The sequence below is a fragment of the Sciurus vulgaris genome (assembly GCF_902686455.1).
Source record: "Sciurus vulgaris genome assembly, chromosome: 9".
Lineage (NCBI taxonomy): Eukaryota > Metazoa > Chordata > Mammalia > Rodentia > Sciuridae > Sciurus > Sciurus vulgaris.
Genome location: NC_136469.1, coordinates 21478810 through 21499296, shown reverse-complemented (window position 1 = coordinate 21499296; position 20487 = coordinate 21478810). Strand labels below are relative to the sequence as shown.

At 37.7% G+C, this 20487-nt stretch overlaps 1 protein-coding gene across 8 annotated transcripts in view; it reads left to right on the top strand.

Annotated features, from left to right (window-relative positions):
- The window catches only part of INPP4B (inositol polyphosphate-4-phosphatase type II B), a 781666-nt gene that overhangs the window by 412765 nt on the left and 348414 nt on the right, over positions 1–20487 (top strand). For all 8 annotated transcript variants that reach the window (XM_079154820.1, XM_079154821.1, XM_079154817.1 and 5 more), the window contains 2 exons: positions 3173–3377; positions 5221–5265. In XM_079154820.1, the coding sequence (XP_079010946.1) occupies positions 3287–3377; positions 5221–5265 (136 nt within the window). In that variant the 5' untranslated portion in view covers positions 3173–3286. The remainder of the gene's footprint in view (positions 1–3172; positions 3378–5220; positions 5266–20487) is intronic.

The following is a 20487-nucleotide window of genomic DNA, read 5'->3' as shown; positions in this document are numbered from 1 at the left end:
TCACCTGCTAGGTCTCAGTTCTGCTTTCTTCTGTACCCACTTTGAGGTCAGATAGTCTTTTCTTGGGTCCATGCGTACACTAGAGAAGCAGAGGGAATCCTGAGTTTTAACAAAGGTCCTGTACCTCTGCCCATCTATATGAGGGACCCTCTTCCACCTTTAGGAGAAAGCCCTGCATTGACACAGAGGCATCCTGGAAGGCGGCTTATCCCATATTTACAATGTGGGGCAAGAAGACCACCTGCCATCCACCAAGGATCTTCTCCACACTCCAGGCCTTCAAGTCCCAGAGAGGAGTATGGCTCTCCCACCCTCCATCCTGGTCTCACTCACCTCTCCTTGTCTATCTCTGGCTTCACGCTCACCAGTGCCAGCATTACCTTCAGTCGACTATGTAAATATTCTAGAATTTGGCCAACCAGGTACAACCATATAGTGTAAAAGGAGAAAGGATTTAGTGCATCCTGTTTCTTTGAACATTATTGTTTTGTTCTTTCTTGCTCTGGATTGACAAGTGTTGTGGCTCTACAGACAGATGTATGGAAAAGACTTTTAATTGAGTTGTAATATTTAATATTTGCAAAATATTTGCCTTATCACAACTTGTTACATGTAATCACTAAGAGATCTGAGTCTTCTTTTCCCTCCATTCATCTTCTAGATTTTTTATCAAAATCCCTTGATCTTATTTCATTCATCTCCATTTTATTTTAAAAATATTCTCGAATTTGATCGTGAGTATGTTCTCTGACACTGGAGTAGAGTGTGGTGTCTAATAAAGCATGGCAGCCAAGGGCATGCTCGTTAACATCATCTCTTGTACCCCCAGAGCGCTCTGCCACAACATCTTGATGCTGTTTTATTTCTTATCACCAGTAAATGGCCCACATCACAGTGCAGGGTTCCAACATTGAACACATCACATTTTGTCCTTCATTGCACGGTGTTACTAGTCTTCTTTCCTAATTGTGTGTTTCGACCTGCATGTCAGAGTCTTCTTTGCAGTATACAATGTACAAAATATTAACAAATGCCTGATATTACAGCAGTCAGTGAGAAACAGTCCTCTGTTACACATAAATGAATGGTAGCTCTCAATCCTTTCTCTTCCCTGGTGGAGCAGGGGGAGAAAACCAAGAATATTTTTTAACTATTATGACCATTAGCCTGTTGCTTTTCTGAGTAGGACAAGAGATATGAGAACTGGACTGAGTAGTCACTATGCTTAAAAGTTGTCTTGTAAAGATACTCGTGGTGTGCAAAAACCATAGCCTGTTCTTGTGCATGATCACCAAACCAGAAAATTTCCAAATAGACACAGAAAAGGAACTATTGTACCAAACCACAACCATAGGCAAATGTGCCGGTTATCAGCTAGAAATGCAGCTCTTTCCTGGAGCTCAGTCACTGATTCCTTCTCAAGAATGCTCTTTAAATCTTCAATTAGTCCTCAGTGCATCAAAGGAGGAATGAAAATGAATAGAAACTCAGAGGTGTCCACATAATCCTTGTGTGGTAACTTTGGCTCAGTTTTCTCTAAATTTGCAGTTATATTTACTTAGAGAACTCATTTTAAACGGTTGATATGCTTACAGTGGGTCCTGGCCAGGAGTCATTGCAGACATCTTGCTTCAGTCACGTCCTCTCACCCCCAAATTACACAAGTGTGCACAATCACACACAGAATGGACATTGATTTTAATAATTTTCCCTATTATTGTACTGAGCTGTTATTTTATAAGGATTCATTCATACTGCCTCATGTAAATCTCCTTTCACATTTTTAAGATGACTTATCAGGATTAAGATTTGAGTCTTTGGTAAAGGAACATAGTGAAGTTAGCAAGGTTCTTATATTCAGGTGTGAATACCTGAATATACCTCTGTGGGTATAATCCTACTACTGGAATTTGTCACAGGCCCTTGGGAGTGCAGCGAATGTGTCTTTCCTGATCAGAAAAGACTTCTAAATTTCATAGCTGAAAAAGAATTTAGGAAGCATTATCTTCATTTTGAAACATTATTTTTAAATTAACAGATTTGGTCTAATTAATGGTGCAGTAGCACTTTGCACCAAAAAGTGTTTCCTTATATTATTAGAAACCAATATGTATTTATCTGGAACTTTCTTGTAATGTTTTCTAAGAATTCAAGATGCTTTCTGGATTTAATTTGTGCTAGATGATTTTTAAGAACTAGCATTGAATTATAAATGAAGCTGCTTTGTTAAGAACAACAGAAAGTGAGGCTGTTGATTTGTAAAGTTTGAGACCACATCAGTATTCCAAACCACTCGATTGCTGCTATCTCATTAAACAGTGCTGGGTAGACACTTAAAGATTTTTCACACATTTTAATTCAGCTGGTAACTTGATTTAAAACAACATTGATTTTTTTTCAATTCATTCTTGGTCATGTATATCATGCTAAGTATCAAAATGAATTTGTAACTATTTGAGACTGTCTGAGTAACAGGGTATTAAATTTTTGGAGAGACTATCTTTCCCCGGTGCTAATTTTCATCAACTTGTTATTACTTTCATTTCCCCTTGAGTTTTAGCTTTTTAGAATTATTATTCATTCTCTTCACCATATACCTCAATCATTAAACAATTAAACCTTTATCAAGCATAACATCAAGAAAGTTTGTGGACAATAATAAGGTTGGAAACTCCCCTATACAACCTGTTGGCCCACCTCAGAAGCAGCATGTCATGCCAGATTACCTTTTTGTGTTCATGAATTCTAAGATGGGCAGATGGAGAGATGAGCAGAAAGGGCAATTTTAATGGAAGGAATGATAGTAGTTCTCACCTTGACAAAACAGGCTAATGCCTTGATATGAAGCTGCCTGACCTTGCTGCTAAATTAGGCACGTATTACATTAGCAACCCCTGTATCTGTCTGCTCTCGGAATTAACCTGAAGAGAAAGAACATACCTTTCAGAATTTAGAAGTCACTCATGTGACCATTTAAGAATTGCTTGGAAAACTCCTATTTAACCTAGAACTAATGGTGTGTTGATCTCGTGGATGAGTGTGATAATTTTATGGATGAGTGGGATGGGGAGGAGGGAAGTTTATTTATAGGTAGTTGTGCTCTACTTACCTTTAATTCTTAGCTTTCTGTTGAAATCCGAAGTAAATGAGATTTTTTCACTCCTGTGTGCAGAATTTTTGGGTGAGACATCAGACCCTTAGTGTGAAGATAGATCTACCAGAAATCATTGACTGGTGACATTTGGAACAGAATACTTGGCAAATTAAACAATTGCAAAGGACAATCATGGAAATCAAAGAGGAAGGAGCATCAGAAGAAGGCCAGCATTTTCTTCCCACAGCCCAGACAAATGAAAGCAGGGGCACTCAGTTCACAAGTAAGTGTTATTGTGCCCCTCCCTGTAACTCTGAAGAAGCAGATTGGGTCAGCTAAACACACATACCAGTGTATTCACGGAAAGGCGGGTTTTAGTAAATGGCATGAGATTGCACAACTTTTTCTTTTGCACTATTTACTTAGCATGTGAGTGTATAGTATGCTTCATGTCTTTTCTCTTGGGAAAGGTAGATGATATTCCATGAAATGGTTAAATATCAAATGACGAATCACAGTAATTTATTGAGTATCAGCACTAGTTAATACTCTTTAAAGATATCTTGTACACACTAAGACTTAAGAACATCTTATAATTGGTATTTGTATATTCTTACACAGAGTTATTTTTTGACACATAGAGATTTTCTCTTTAAAAACAAAAAACATTTAAGTTGAAAGTCTTAGTGAAAAAATGTTGCACAAGGAAGCTAGACTGTTGCTGCTCAGCCAGAGAGCACTCATTCACCTCACTAGAGCAAGCTCAGAGATTTGGCCAAAATTGCATTTGAGCATTAGAATTGGTTTTTGTGCTACTCAAGTAATTAAAATCATTGGAAGAATTGTTTGTTTTCTCTCATGCTTAAAAATCTGGGGTTTGCATTTTATAATTTAGTATGAATTCCATCTTTTTTCTTTCAGAAGATTTTTGTTTCCCAGTTGTTTAACACTGGCAAATATATTCCTAACATTCTCCTTTAATTTACATTATAAAAATTATCTTTAGAAAATGGTGTTGGTTGGATGCATTCTCAAGAAGTATGATTGTCAAAGCCTCCAGCGGAGTTAATTATTCATAACCTTTTAAAAAATCCAGTCTATTCGAATTTCACAAAGACCTACCTAATGATTGTCCCTCTAACCTCTCTTGGAAAGTCTAAAATTATTAACCACAGCATTGTTAAATGTCAGCAGGAGAAAAAAATAAGTGGTTACCATGCAAAAAAAAATTTAACTCTGTGAATAAAAATATTATTTTTATGAAAAGAACATGGCCTTAGAGATATATTAGTGACAGTCAATTTGAATAGTGTCTCATGAATGCACCACCAAAAATAACCAAGGAGAGTATTTTTTTACTCTTATTCTTACATTTATTGCCAAGTGGTTGCCTTTTCCATGCATTTTACTTTGGTGTCTTGAGCCACCCATGAGTTGTAACAGATGGCATCCCGCAGCCAGTCCTCACTGGCTCTGCCTCAGGAGGACCCTGTCCTGTCTGTCTGTGTAGCATTCACCTTAGCGTTACCACTTACTGACACCTAACATTCCATTTCCAACCATTAAATGTTTTCATTTCCATTCTTTTATTTCTCAGACTCACTTTCCCTCCTATTTCATCATAAAGTCATTTAGCCATGTTACATTTTTTAAACATTGCTAACTAAAGGAATGGGAACATTTATAAGAATATTGGATTAAGCTCTCAATAAATGAGCAGAACAACCAGCATCATGATTTATGCCCATCATACCCTAGTTGGAGACTTCCTTTAGCTAATGATTTCCTATTTGCAGCCAGCCAGAGCAGCCTGAATTTAAAAAAAAAAAAAAAAAAAAAAAAAATCAATTTAAAAGAGTGCTTTGGTGAGGTGGTTCCTTTTAAAGGTTTTACTTCTGTCTGCATGCTTTCCAAAGAAATGGATCTCCAGTCACATCTAGCTTGGCTACAAATAGTATGCCCTCTTCTGAGAACTTACAGTGATTGAGCCTGATTAGCTCCATGAATATATTCTGTCAAATAATATTTGTACATTCTGGTCAGAGCAAAATACAGTAATATATACTGCCATATTATTGATAATGAGTTGAATTTTTTAAATCTGAATTTACACCTATTATTTTTAGGTATTCAGAAGTTTCCAAATGAACCACAATTGGAATTCATCCTTGGTAAGGAATCTCATTTTATTTATACCAATAAATATAGTACAAATTTGTGTAGTGGTCTAGAAATTATACATACATTATATATATCATTAAATTTTGAAAACTTTAATGAACTTCGTTGTATTAAATATGTATTCCATAAGGTAGGTGAATTTTTAAGTAAAGATTCCTGGATGCTACACAGGGTACTTTACTGTCCAAGGGTAGAGAGTTCAGTGATGGTACAGTTTTACCTCTCAGCCAGGTACAATGACCACAAATCCCTTTCCCAACATTCATTCCAGTGTAGTAACTGCTTTTTGTTGCTGGAAATCTGCTTGTCTAAGTTTTTTATTCTTTGGACCGGAGACTGGCCCCGTAAAGTTTCCTTTGGATTTCTTTATGCCTTTATAGGATTCTTGCTCCCTTTTTGCCTTTCTAAAGAATATTCACTTATTCTTCCATATTGATTTTGTGGACAGATCTTTGGCCCTTGACAATGTAACTTTAAATCCAAGTTCAGACTTGTTTAAGACATTTTCAAGTTCTGTCACATGTTGAAATTTGTAACTTTGTCCAAGAATGAATTAAAAATGTTCACTGAGACGAGGCTACCCTGTCAGTGTGGAGAGGGAACTGCTTTGGACTTAATCCACATATAACTGCAAATCTATCTTTAGGAAATTAGCTGCAGAAAGGTATTTAATGAGGGTTAAAAATAGTTTGTATGAACTATTTAGAGAGTTAATTTTTTTTCCTTCCTAGATGGTATTGAAATATTTTGAAAGGGCAGCAATATCTTTATTTTAAACTAAGCTTTAAAAACTTATATAGGTACATATTTAAAACAGAGATCAGACACATTTTAGTACGCAGATCTTTGCATATAAATACAGGTATTTTCTTAAGTTTGGGGGCAAATTTAAATATGTACATATACTGGTCTTTAGGGGTTTAAATCCCAATTATTTTAGGAACATACATTTCTATTAATTATGTTGCAAATATGTATCCTTTGCTCAAAATATTTCACTTTGAAGCATAAATTTTGAGATAATTATTGTATATAATTTATATCTTGAATATTTTTGTTACAATATACCTAAAAGGTACCCTTACCTAAGGATTCTAGATCCTCCTCCTCCCCCAGGAATTGAGAAACAGGGAAAAATGTGAAAATTCTAGAAACTTTTGTGGACTTTGTTTTCAGAAATGCAGCTGAGTGGCAGAAGAAAGCCTAGGTACCCTACAACTCACTGACTAGACCTACTTGGTGTCTATCCATCTTTCATTTTTTTTGAGAAGGAACTCCTTTTTTACCTCTTCGATAGACCTAGTGAAAGGTTAAGATATGTTAGATTGATCTGGTGTGTTTTAAAGCACAAGCAAAGCCTTCTTGTTTGTGTGCTAGAGAAAGGGGGGAACTGGAAGAAGCCAGAACCAACTGGAGTGGAAAGTGTTCAAGAGACATGGTGGCCAACAGTCCAGAGACAGCTACCTGGGCCATACATGTGTCTACTGCCCTTAGAACAGTGTCATCTGTTCAAAGGGCTAACCAGGCTATTTGTATGAAATCCTAGTCAGGTCCAGTAAACCATTCTGTCCTCACTCACATTTTTGGTTTTGCATCATAGCTCTAAATTCACAAATGAAAAAATTTATGGGTAATAATGTTCTTCCAGTTTAAGAAACTTCATTTTTCTTTTTTCTGTATTTATTCAAAAATACACTAAGTCTTAAGAATAGATAATTTTACCATTACAACTGGCAAGAAATGCCTGAAAAGTGAATACCAGTTTACTACAGAAAGTTATTCAGTCTTCATGGAATTGTATTGTTGACTGTGGAAGGCACACTCTCTAGACTGTTAGGCTTCTTAGCACTTTTAGATCCTCAACCATACCACTTCTTGAAGAACTTTAAAAACACAAAGAAAAAAATCTACTTTTTCAAGAATAGCACAGGTAGTTCCTTGGAAGTTTTCCTATAGATATCTGTCAGTATTTTTCCTTGGAATCTTTTTTTTTAATTCCACAAATTCTTCAGCTTTACCCATTACATAATTAACTTGTATACATTTCATATTGAATAGTGAGAGAATGATAGTTTCCTAAAATATTTTGATCATCGTTTCATTGTTTAAGGATGTGCATATTTATTTAATCAGAAGTAAAAGAAGGACAAGTTTTAGAGAAAAAAAAATAGAGCAAGATAGAGAACTGTTTGTCCATTGAAAGTTTTATATTTGATTTTCTCTACTAAAATATTCAAATTGTTTGAGAATTTCAGGGGCCTTGCTCCTTAAATTGGGGAAACAGCTGTACTAATCATGTTGCCCGGTATCATGTTGCTTTGCTCAAGTTATTTTCCATGAGAACTCATTTCTGTCTTGCCTATGAGAGGTCATAGAATCATTGCATCTCAGTGAGTTTCCTCTGCTACATCTTTATTCAGAATTGAGGTAGGAGATACTAAGTCAATTGAGCAAGCTAGTTGGTCTGAGAGGTCTTGTTAGCACTACATACACGTGCAGGAAATGGGAGTGTCTCATGTCCACTGTTGATGGTGTTTCTGATGGGTGAATTGTACTCATATTAATTTACCCTTGTCCGTTTGCAACTGTGCATCCACACTTCTTATTTCTTTGAGTGTACTGATACACTTTGTATTATCACACAGAAAAAATAATTGCAAACACAAGAGAACATGAAGTTTGTTTATGGCTTAACAAAATTCATTTCAACAAAGTTGGCTCTCAAAAAGACAGATCATTTCTTAAAAATCTGGGTATTTTTGCTTATAGAAATATGGAAGTGGGACATATATAGAGAAAACTAATCTTAAAAAGATCTAAAAGAATTTTCTATGAACTATTTTAAGTTATCCTTCTTGATTATACTTATAATGTTGTCAGGTGCCTCCATTGATTATCTCCAGTCAACAGAATGTTTATATTTTCATATTTTACAAACACATCAGTAACCTTATAAATTGAAGTTGATAGATAGTGATGCCTATTGAATATACAGGAGAGAATGGCGTGTGTGTGTTTGTATGTGATCCTTGTGTTCTTGATTGGACAATGAAGTCATATTTTGAATTTAATTTCTTTCTTTCTTTTTTTTTTTGCTAAGGAAACAGCATTTTTATTGACCCCCTACTTAAGCATCATCAGTACAGTGTTCATACAGAGAAACAGGAACTACTTTCTCAGTATTACAAAAATAATAGCCTTCACCTTGCACATTCCTTCACAAGATCCCAGGGATACTCAGGGCATTGAAAACCAGACTTTGAGAACTACTGATCTATCTTACTCCTCCTTTCATCCATCTATTAGGTGTTAAATTTGGTAAGAGTTATTTCTTGTTGGTGGGATCTAAGGTGTCCTTTTTTTTAATTTGTACTTTCTTATACTGCTGTAGTTGAAAATAATATGGAACATTTTAATAAAAGAGAATATCACATTCTTAAAAACAAACAGAAAATTAGAAAGTCATTGCTTAAAATTATAAAGGTAAATAATAAAGGCAAAGATACAGTAGGAAATTTGAGACTTCATGGAATTAATTATTCTAGAAAAGAAAAACTTGACAATACTTAAACAATAGGAATGAACATAAAAGATATCAATCCAGAGAGAACCTAAAGTCTTCTTTTGTACATACCAGGATGGTCCCTGATTTCTTGTTTGTTTTTAAATTTATTTCTTGATGGTGGATACCCAATGGAAGCAAAGTGGCCTGTAACGAAGTACAATAAAAGATAGATTTTGTACATGTTTATGAGTTTTGGGGTTGATTGTGATGCATATGAGAACAAGAAAGCTATAGGGAAACCCCTAACAAGTATTAGTCTTTCATTTATTCAAACTGTATAGTGAGAAGCATAAAATATTTATAAATAAAATGATTCCAGCACATGGTTCTTGGAACAAGATGAAGATTCCAAATTCAGAACATACCAAATAGATAGTTATTATGCCTAACTACAAATAGATGTGTAAGTCAGTTTCCCATTGCTATAACAAGACACCTGAGAACATGAAATTATAAAGAGAAAAGTTTATTTTGCCTGACAATTTTAAATGTTTCAGTCCATGATCATTTGGTCCTGTTGCTTTTGGGCCTATGATGAGACAGTACATCCTATCATGGTGGCAGCTGTGTTGAAGGAAACCGCTTGCCTCATGGCAGCTAGAAAGGAAAAAAGAGATGGGAAATGGACCAAGGTCCAAATATCCTATTCAATGGCTCATTGACAACGACCTAATTTCCTTCCACAGACCCCATGTCTTAAAGGTTCCCCACCTGTCAGTAGCACCACAGGCTGGGGAACAAGTCTTTTAACACATGAACTCTTGGGGTCATTTAAGATCCAAACTGTAAGTAGCAGGACAGCCATCTTTTCTTCCTAGAGGAGAAAATGCAGTGTTCTTAAATAGAATTCTTGATTCATCTAGTTCCTTCTCCTTTGGGAACAGTAGTACACATGAAAAAAAAAAAATAGTGCCTTATGGAGAATTAATTTTTTAGCATGAGTATATAGATGAAATGCAGTTCTTGTAGGAACTCTGTTTTTTTCTATGCAAGTGGATAATTAAAACAGAAAAGTCTAGATGTGCAACCCAATGTGTGCCTGTGCTGGGCAGATGGTCAGTAGCATCCTGGAGTTCAGTGCTGATGATTCAGTTTCATCAAAATATCAAGTCCTGGTATAATGACAAGATGTCCTTAGGTAGGCTGCAGCAAACATCACAGTTATTATGAATCAGGAGAGAGTATGCCCTTTGGTTATTAAGGCTTTGTCCATAAAAATGCTGATTCTAAATACTTAGTTTGTCCCTTATTTTATGTATTAAAAGACACGAACCATGGGATTTTATAGAGAAAGCCACTGTATTTCTTGTTTTGTTTTAACTTCTTTTTATTTCTTGGACGTTCTGGGGATTGAACCCAGAGGTGCTCTACCACTGAGTTACATCCCCAGTCCTTTTTGTTTTTTTTCTTTTGAGACAGGGTCTCACTAAGTTGCCAAGGTTGGCTTTGAATTTGTGGTCCTCAGCCTCAGCCTCCCAAGTTGCTGGGATTACAGGTGTGCACCACTGTCCCCAGCTAAAAAAAAGAGTCACTATATTTCTAACAGTTCAGTTAGGAGAAAAAAAAATCATGAAATCATGTGAAATCAGCGTTCAGTATGTGCAAATGCATGGAATTGTGCCCAAAATGACGAGCTGCACCTCTTAAAAGACCCATCTTTTACCGCTTGTTAGGGCCTTTATTAGCCCACATGTCAGATTCATTTATACTTTATGAATGGCTCTAAATCAGGGATTGTTTTATGTATCTTAAAAAAAATCTTAGAAGGCCCAATTTACCAATTCTTTTCTGTATTCACACTTCTTCTCTCTTGCTGGTTTGTGTTCTATAAATGATTATAAAGTTTTGACTTTTTAAAAACTCCAGTGGGGGAAAGGAAGATTTTAGTACATCTTCCTTAGTATTTTTACCTTTTACAGGGTACGCTGAGTCAGCTGAAAGGGATACTAAGCCCAGAAATATATTCTTGTATTTAATCTAGTGATAAAAATATTCCTTCACCATATACAATGCAAGATGATCTTCAGAGCAAGAGAAGCAACTGCATTAGACAAGATTTTGTACTTGCTTTATTTTGTTGCCTTATTACAAATGGATCATCATTTTATTGATTCTTACATTATACTATGATTCATGTAAAATATTGCATTCTGCTAAATATGGTTTTCTGGAAATCTTCTAAAGTGGGGCGTGTGCAAGGTCCTGAGAGATCATGTGTTTAGTTCTTTACAAGCACATATGCCCTATCACAATTCTAGTAGAAGATAATATTTAATAATAGTAAAAGTAGCCAACGTTTATTGTGTGCTTACTTGTCTGCCATATGGTGTTCTAAATAATTTATGTAGATTAATTCCTTTAATTCCCACAGTTTCATTTTTGAGTCGTGCTTTATTAACATCCTTGTTCTACAGTTAAGAAAAATCAGGCATCAATAGGTAATGAACCCAAGAGTTGAACCCAGGAATCTTGAATCTTGAACATGTTCTCATATACTGTCTCTATCTGACAGATGAAGAATCTTAGACTCCCAAAGATCAACTTCCCAAAGATCTATGGAAGAGGAGTGATAGGGTCAGGATCCGAGCTGAGTTCTAACTCCTGCATTTAACCAACAGACCGACATACCCACATCCATCTTGATTGCTGCTTTCTAGGAATTTCCAGGAAATGGCGGGGACCAAAAAACATAATAATGCCTTGCAGATTTCCATAAGGGAGAAACAAAGACTTAAACCAATAACTGTGGAAGTGCTGAGCAAGTAGTGATTAAAAATAACTATGGCATTAGAGACAGCGTCTCTGAGGAAATGGCATTTGGACCAGGTCTTAAAGGATGAACAAAATCTCAATTCGTTTAGAAGCCCTCATGAACAAATTCAGACAAAAGGAGTAGAAAGCTACCTGAAATATAAAATCATAGAGCTCATTTTCCAAGGTGATGCATTTAATGCTCATTTACACTTTTCTTTTGCTGCTTATAATGCACTCTAAAATAAAGTTCTAGAAGTCCTCTTGCAGTATTTTATAATTGTTGCTTGAATATTTGAACCTTGTTTTAAAATTCTAAGAGAACAGTTTTAAACATTGCTTTATGCTAGTTAATTATATCTGGGTATGGTGAAAATGTGGGTCTTACTACCACTGGGCTTGTGCTGGATGAAACTCAGAGAAAGCTCAGGCCTTTCTGAGTGGGACAGTGTGGACTAAATTTAATTGCTCTTCCCTTTCTCATTCTTGTACTTTTAATAATAATGCAAAGAACATGGCCTTTGGAGTTAAAATTTAGATCCCTCCCTACCCTAGACCTAGGTCATTGTGCCAGGGCTGAAGTTATCTGTGAAACATGAGTAGTGAGGAGCACCTGAGGGCACACTGTAGGCTCAGGGTGGGGTTGCTGTGCCCCAGACAGTTTCCTGCTTATGAGGGATCTGCATATGCAACAACCTTTGTAGTGAGTCTGTGAATTATCTCAATTTTGTCAACAGCAGGCAACTAGCAATACAATTGAGGAGATATTTTTTAGAACTGTCATTTATCAAAAGCAAAACAGCCATAAGAACAAAATAAGGAGAGCGAATAGAAATGAATTTGCATTTTAGGCTGCAGTAGAATCCAAGAGAGAAGGCTATTTAGCTCTCCTAGTGAGCGTCATGGGTGTGCAGGTAACTTGCTTGCATTCAAATGCTACTAACTAGCTATGTGGCCTTAGAAAAATTAACCAATGTCTCAGAATTTCTGTAACATGGGAAGGATATGGTCATTCACGTTAGAAGTTTCTCATGAAGATTAAATAAGTTAATGTACACAAAGCACATATATGACATATACTAAATGCTTAATTGCTATTATGATAATATTGCCTTAGGTGAATCACCTTATCACACTCATAGGTACTTCTTGAGTCGAGAGTCTTGGCTCTGCGCTTTTTGTGCATAATGATTGCTGTCACTTACTGAACACCCGAGTGCCAGGAGTTACAGGCTGTGCACTTGCACCCTGAGCCTACAGTGTGCCCTCAGGTGCTCCTCACTACTCATGTTTCACAGATAACTTCAGCCCTGGCACAATGGCCTAGGTCTAGGGTAGGGAGGGATCTAAATTTTAACTCCAAAGGCCATGTTCTTTGCATTATTATTAAAAGTACAAGAATGAGAAAGGGAAGAGCAATTAAAGGTTATCTAAGACCTGCATAATTGTTTCTGTACTGCTGAAATAATTAGAGATTTAATTGAAAGAAGAGAAAATGAACCAATTACAGCATTTTAACAGGTCTGTCATGTGCTAGTGGTTTCTGGAGACCCAGCATTTAATGGGTTCTGCAGCTGGATCGTAGCCTTTCCTCATTGACACTGGTCTAAATTCTAGTTTGGCACTCTGCAGATATTGAGATGCATGACATCAGTCAACAAATGAGAAACACTTGGGAAGTCAAACTTCTCACTTCTCTTGCTGTGACTTTTTCACTTAACTGAGTTGCAGTGCCATAATGTGTGTGTGTGTGTGTGTGTGTGTGTGTGTGTGTGTGTGTATTCTTCTTGTGGCATTTCTTTCTGAGTTATATATTGTAGGATGTTTAATTAAGGGATGTCTTTGACCATGTTTAACTCTGCAGGCTTAAATTAATTGTTCCACATTGTTAAACAAGTTATTTGTGACTTTTTTCCTTCTTAAATGTTCCCTTTCTGTCTTTTTTATTTGTGTCTTTCATTCATGATCAACACATCGCATCCAGTTTCTTTCTCTTTCTGTGTGATTTACCTAATGACTTTCTTCCTTCTGTTGTCTAATTGCTGAGAGTGCTGGTCACTGGAATGGTCTACGTCTGCAGCATCTGTTGCTGCTTATGAGTAATTGAGAAATTGGGGCTGTGGTCATTGGGTGCTTTTGCTTTGTGTAAAATTGAAAGCCACTGAGGCTGTGGATGGAGCAGGATCCCTGATGCTGTTGTCTATGTGGTTAAAAGATGTCAGTCCACCTTCTTGTCGAGCAAATGGTTGCACATGTATCCTGGGCCACTGGGGAACCATGCCGTGGGCAAGAGAAGAGACCTAGCAGAACACAAGGCAACAGTTTTAAGAAGTCCCTCTGCATTTCCATGGAACTCAGCAGTTTTCCCCACATGCTTCTTATTGGAGCTTTCAATCTCTTACAGCTATAAAAGGTGATAGTATTCCCATTTTCCACTGGAAGAAACTAAACCTCAGAGAGGTTACGCTGCTTCCCTGGTAGGGAGAAGCCCAAAGCTTTTCTAGCATTCTTCCCTTTCCCTCCATCTCTCCACATTACCCAGGACAAAGCGATGGCTCTGGTAAGGTGGCAGAAGTCATTTTGAATAAAGTAGTTATTCTCAAGCTAAAACTTACTCAAATTCAGAACATTAGTTTTATCTCAGTGCAAATCTTCAACACCCTCTCACTCTAAGCAATTTCTAGACCCATGACTTTAAAGTAATGTTCCTGGGACTTTACCAACCACTAGCTATCTCCACTTGCTTGTCTAGGAGGTATTTTAAACTTCAGATGATTAAAATTTGACTTCTCAGCCCCCATGCCTGTCCCTTCAAATGTTTTATACCCCACGATACCCATGTCTGCAAAATATACCTCCTGCTCTGTTTTTCAAGTTCCCACACCACATCTCCATCTCAATTCTTCTCGTTCTCTACCTTTGCATCAAATCCACAATCAAGTTCTGTATGTTCTGTATTGAAAACATGGTGGTCATCTTCTGACTTTGACTACCTACCACTCTCCAGAGACACCACGGCCTTTCATTTCCAAGCTGCACAGAGCTCTGGCCTGGGACAGCCTGGAGGGTCCTCAGGGGTCTGTTGGGGCTCCATTATCCTCTGACAGAACAGCAAGAGCAGTTGTTCACAAATACAAATGTGATAGCTTCACTCCCCTAGTTAAAATCTTCTGGTGGCTCCATTCCTAGGAATATCGCAACTCATACTGCCTTGGGCCTGGGGTTTAAGGAAGCAGGCCATTCTTAACTTGCTAATCTAACTCACTCTGCATTTACTGCATTGGTTTTCTTTCCACTTTTTAAACAGGCCAAATATTTGTTGCTCCTCCTCATTTAGCTCCTTGGAATGATCTAGGTCACAGCTCAAATGATACCTCCTCAGAGAAGCTTCTTCTCCTAGTCCATCAGCATCCAACTCTCTTGAGTTTATCACCCTGCTTACAATTCTCACCACAGTTTATTAATCTTCTTTTCTTAGCAGACTGGGAGAACTTGATTTTTCACTTTTTTAACAGCCTGGAATCCTACAGGACACACTTTAGACTTTCCATAAATACCCATGGGCTGAATGCATGCATGAATTCCATTGCTTCACTTTCACACATTTCTTTGTCCAAATCAATTGATATATTTTGTAATTATTGCTGACACATTGGTTAAAAAAAAATCAAATCCCTAATGAAGGCAATTATTTAATTATTGATATTTCTTTGTTCATAAATTCTGTAAGATATAGTCTTGTTGGCCTCAGGGTTCTTCTAGAAAGAACGGACGAAGAGACTCAATTCTAGGCTGAATACAAGAAGTTAGTTCTTTACACACAATCCGACAGTGAAGTACAGAATTACCTGTTGGATTTGATAAGTACAATTCTTCACAGAGGAACTTTGGGGTCCCTGTATTAAAGAAGTCTCCAGAAGCACTGAATCCTCTTGCTGAGGTGTATATACAAATAGAAGCAAGAATAATGGATGTAATAGCAACAGGCCAGTCAGAAGACCTGAGCTGGCACTTCAGCCTGTAGCATAAGGCAGTGTTTGAGGTCACAAGCCAGGTGCTGGCCTGAGAGCCTTCTGTCCCCATTCTGCCACTGGCTTCCTGTGCATCCCTGAGGAATCCTCCTTTACTGTGTTGTTTTGCAGATTAAATGGGACAGTCCACCTAAAGCACTAAGAATGGTGTTGGTGTAGAAGTGGTAGATTTGATATTATGGCTCTCATTAGTATTTGTGTTATCCCATTATTCTCCCCGACGCTCCGATTCCTTACCTGCAAGTTCCACAGAATAGTTTCTATTTCACAGAGTGTTTGAGCTAAATATTTCCAAGTGAGAAATACATCATTAATATGTTATTAAGAATTTCCTGACTCTTTTCCCCCACTTATTTAATTGGATCTTCATAAGCATCCAGTGAGAATAAATATAATCATCATCCCTGTTTTCAGATGAGGATTCTGAGACTTCATAAGAAACCCAAAGGCACAGAGTCAGAGCTGGGGTCTATGACCTTGGCAGTTTGGCTATGTACCTTGCACAGGGAGCAAAAATTATCAAGGGAACTCGAACAGAAGGTGCCTCTTAGTCATATGTAGTCTACCAGGAGTCCTGAAGAAGCCAAGAAGATTGTTCTTCTTTTTTTTTTTTTTTTCTTCTTGTATTTTTTAAATTTATTCTTTTTTAGATGTGCATGACAGTAGAGTGTATTTTGACAAATTATACAGACATGGTGTATAGCATATTCTAATTAGGATTCTATTCTTGTGATTGTACATGATGCAGAGTAACCCTGGTCATGTATTCAAATACAAGGCTAGGAAAGTTATGTCCCATTCATTCTATTGTCTTCCTTATTTTCATCTCCCCACACTTCCCTTCCTTCTCCTTTGTCTGCTCCAGTGAACTTCTATCCCTCCACTGAATTGTGTGTTAGCCTCTGAATCAGCGAGAATATTCGATCTTTGGCTTTTTGGGATTGGCTTATTTCACTTAGTGTGATAATCTCCAATTCCAGCCATTTACCAGCAAATTCCATAATTTCATTCTTTTTTATGGCTGAGTAATATTCCACTATGTATATATACCACATTGTCTTAATCCATTTATTTGTCAAAGGAACCTAGGTTGGTTCCCTAGCTTAGCTATTGGGATTGAATTGCTATAAACATTGATGTGGTTGCATCACTGCAATATGCTGATTTTAAGTCTTTTGGGTGTATACTAAGAAGTGGGATAACTGGGTCAAATGGTAATGCATTCCAAGTTTTCTGAAGAATCACCATACTGCTTTCCAGAGTGGTTGCACCAATTTGCAGTTCCACCAACAATGTATGCACATGCCTTTTTTCCCACATCCTCACCAACGTTTATTGTTACCTGTATTCTTGATAATTGCCATTCTGACTGGAGTGAGATGGAATCTCAGTGTAGTTCTCATTTGCTGCTTTCTAATTACTAGAGATGTTGAACATTTTTTCATGTATTTGTTGTCCATTCATATTTCTTCTTCTGTGAAGTGCCTGTTCAGTTCCTTTGCCCTTTATTGACTGGGTTATTTGATTTTGGGGTGTTGAGTCGAATTCTTTGGTGGTATGAAGGACTTCTTTGCTCTGTAGCTTCTGCATATCTGGGCTCTGAAGGATTCTGCATTCAGTTAGCTGCTCTGCCAAGCTCTAAGTTTGAGATGTTTGATCCTCTTGGAGATCTCAATATTCTGAGAAATATGCTTTGTTTCATTAAAACTCTAGTTCTCTTGGAACACTGTCTCACTTTAAAATTGTCTGATCTTCATGGTTTCCATGAACTATTGAAGTAGTGGGGTTTGCTCCAAATAATTTCTGCCCTCAAATTAGCTGTTATGGTTTGGATGTGAGTTGTCTCCTAGAAGCTCACATGTGAGACAATGCAGGAAGTTTCAGAGGAGGAATGATTGGGTTGTGAGAGTCTTAACCTAATCATGAAGTAATCCCTAATGGGATTAATTGAAGTTGCAGGGTGTGGCTGGAGGAGATTGGAATTGGGGTCTGGTGTGGGGTATATATTGTGTATCTGGAGAGTGGAGTCTCTCTCTCTCTGCTTCTCGATGATGCAAACTGCTTACCTCTACCACACTCTTCCGCCATGATGTTCTGCCTCACCTTGAGCCCCAAGGAATGGAGCAGGCCTTCTATGGACTAAGACCTCTGAAATCGTGAGCCCTCAAATAAACCTTTCCTGCTCTATAATTGTGCTGGTCAGATCATTTAGTCACAGCAGTGAAATATCTGACTAAACCAGTACCCCTGTTGGCTTTCTCCCAGGCTCTGACTCCTCCTTTTTTTCTTATTTCTAGATCACTAGCTTTACCTTATCTGTAGGGTCTGTTTTGTTTCCTGTCAGTCAACATCTCATGACGGGAATGGCCACCCTCAGAGCCCTGTTGTTCAACACAGTACTGAGATTTTCTTTTGTCTCTATGTGACCGAAGACTGGGTTGAAATGGGGAGTCGACTTCCTCAAGCTCTTCAAAGCTTTCCCTTCCCCAGTGAATGATTGAGATGGAGACAATAAAAACAAGATACTAATTATCCCCCTAGAACCATCTTTTTATCCCATTTCTCCCTCTCTCCTTGATTTCCTAAATATGTCAATTTGCCTGTCTTTGGTTTTGTGTTTTAATTTTATCTGTAAATTATTTGGCATTAGAATGATAGCAATTTCATAAAAACTTCATGCATACTAAGCCCAATGCTTAGTGGGAAAAATGCACTGAAACAATTTTTTCACCTTTGAGTACTGTCCCATATAATTAAACCTTAAACACAATATATACAATGCAGTTTTTAAAAAACATTTTTGTTTAAGAAAGCATGCCTCAAAATTGCCTTGTTCAGGATTCAGTGATGCCCAGACCGATGAATTGGTGTATAATATGAGAAATCATCTGAATTGAGAGGCTGCCTTTTCTGCAGCCTGCTTCATCCGGGGGACCTCAGATTCCCTCAGGAGACCATCAACTCATCAAGGCGACCTCAGAGGTCCCTGTTGCCTTTATTCTTCCTCAGTTTCACAGATGCCCCCAGATGCCATCGCATGTCCTCAGCTGAAGGTCCACCAACCTGAGCACATTGGCCTTACCCATCCCCCTTTGCTGACTGAGACCCTGAATGTCCCTCCTGTACCCCTCTTTCCATCAGCCACACTAGCCTCAACTTTTAGTCTGGAGGTAGAACAGGGAGGAGCCCTTCCCTTTAATCCCTTGGACTCCTAGATCCAATAACGGGCTGTGTGCTTGTCCCAAACGGGGATCCTTTGGCTTTAATGTCAGAGTTGACATCTTGGCTCCTGCAGGAGAGTCAAGGGTTTATGCAAGAGCATTCTCTGTTTTTTTCTTTCTTTCTTTCTTTCTTTTTTTTTTTTTTACTTCTCCAATTCTGGTAGTTACACTACAAATTTCCATTAACTGACTCACAATTTTTCTTTTAGTATTCAGTGGGACCTGCTTTCCTTCTTGGAATAACATTTTCCTCCTTACTGAAGCAGCGCATATGTTCTTGCTGAAAAGAACAGCAGAAAGCTGCAAGCGTTTGCTCTTTCCAACGTGGAAGCGTGAATTCTGAGCCAGCACGGAGCCAAGTCTGTGTGCAACTTCAGATGATGTCAGGCCAGTTTGGGGTTTACGGCCTGTAGCGTGGGATATCAAAATTGGAAGAGACACGGGCACGGAGTTGTTTTTAATTCAGTTGCTTTAGGATGGAATCGTAGCCACCGAGGTGATATTCAGGAAAACAAGACAAAATAGGATTGTCTAAGGATTGACATGAGAGAAGCTCAGGGAACAGGGGACAGACTCAAGAATGGAAGTCTTCTGGTACTGACAACAGTGATTTGAACAAAATTTGTTCTTTTCATATGCAAATAAGCTGTCTGCTGTACAGCTGGTGTCTTCCCTGCTCCCAGGCACCATCCAAGAGTGTTTCCCCTGAGCACCATTGTTCCAGCCAGAGGTCGCAATTTTTTTTCTTTCTCTCCAGATTCTACAATGATACTTAGATTGAGAACTGGGACCGAGCATAAGTTTATTTGAACATCAGTCATGTTCCCAAGTAAAGGAATGAATTTTATCTTCTCAGACCCCCGTTTTTTTTTTTTTTTTTTTTTTTTAATAGACTAACATGTTTCTATTGAACACACAGAGATACATGTGAAATATGGTGAAATATTTTTATACTATTCTGTCCTGGGAAAAAGTAAGGTTTTTATTTCAGGTTCTGTTTCCCAACAATCTAGCTTTTTATATCAAGGAAATATGTTTAATCTATCAGTGAGTGGGTTGTCACAAAATTTAGGAGCCGTGGTACTCAATTCTCAGTGTGGCCGCAATATCAAAGCAATATTTCTGTAACAGAATCTCTTAAGTTCCCTCTTGTAAATCATGGCCCATATTCCTCAAGAGCTCCATCTTCTGTTTCCCCCCTATGGTATTAGCCTCAGCTTCTCGTCAAGTTTTATTTGAATTCTATTATCTGAGTGTTGAGAGTCTTAAATTCTCCTGACAAAACCAAATCACTATTGTAAAGGCAGAGGACTAGAGTGGGCATATTGATGTTATTGCAAACCATGAACTCAAGACTCCTAATTACTGTGTTGTTGGTAAAGTGAAAATAGTATTCATTCTTGAGCTAAATGCCGTCATCTGTGAACGTTGACTAAAAAAATATGCATCTAGAGCTGATGAGGCAGCAAAAGGTACATTATCAATCTGGATGCATATGAGCTGACACAAGCCAAGGATCTGAGCGAGTACTGGCTGGACATAGTAAGGGCTCAGGATATTTTGCTCCTGTTTCCATCCCCACCTTCTCTGCACATTTCTTGTGTTATTTTAAATGACAATAACCCTAAATTGTATATGATATTA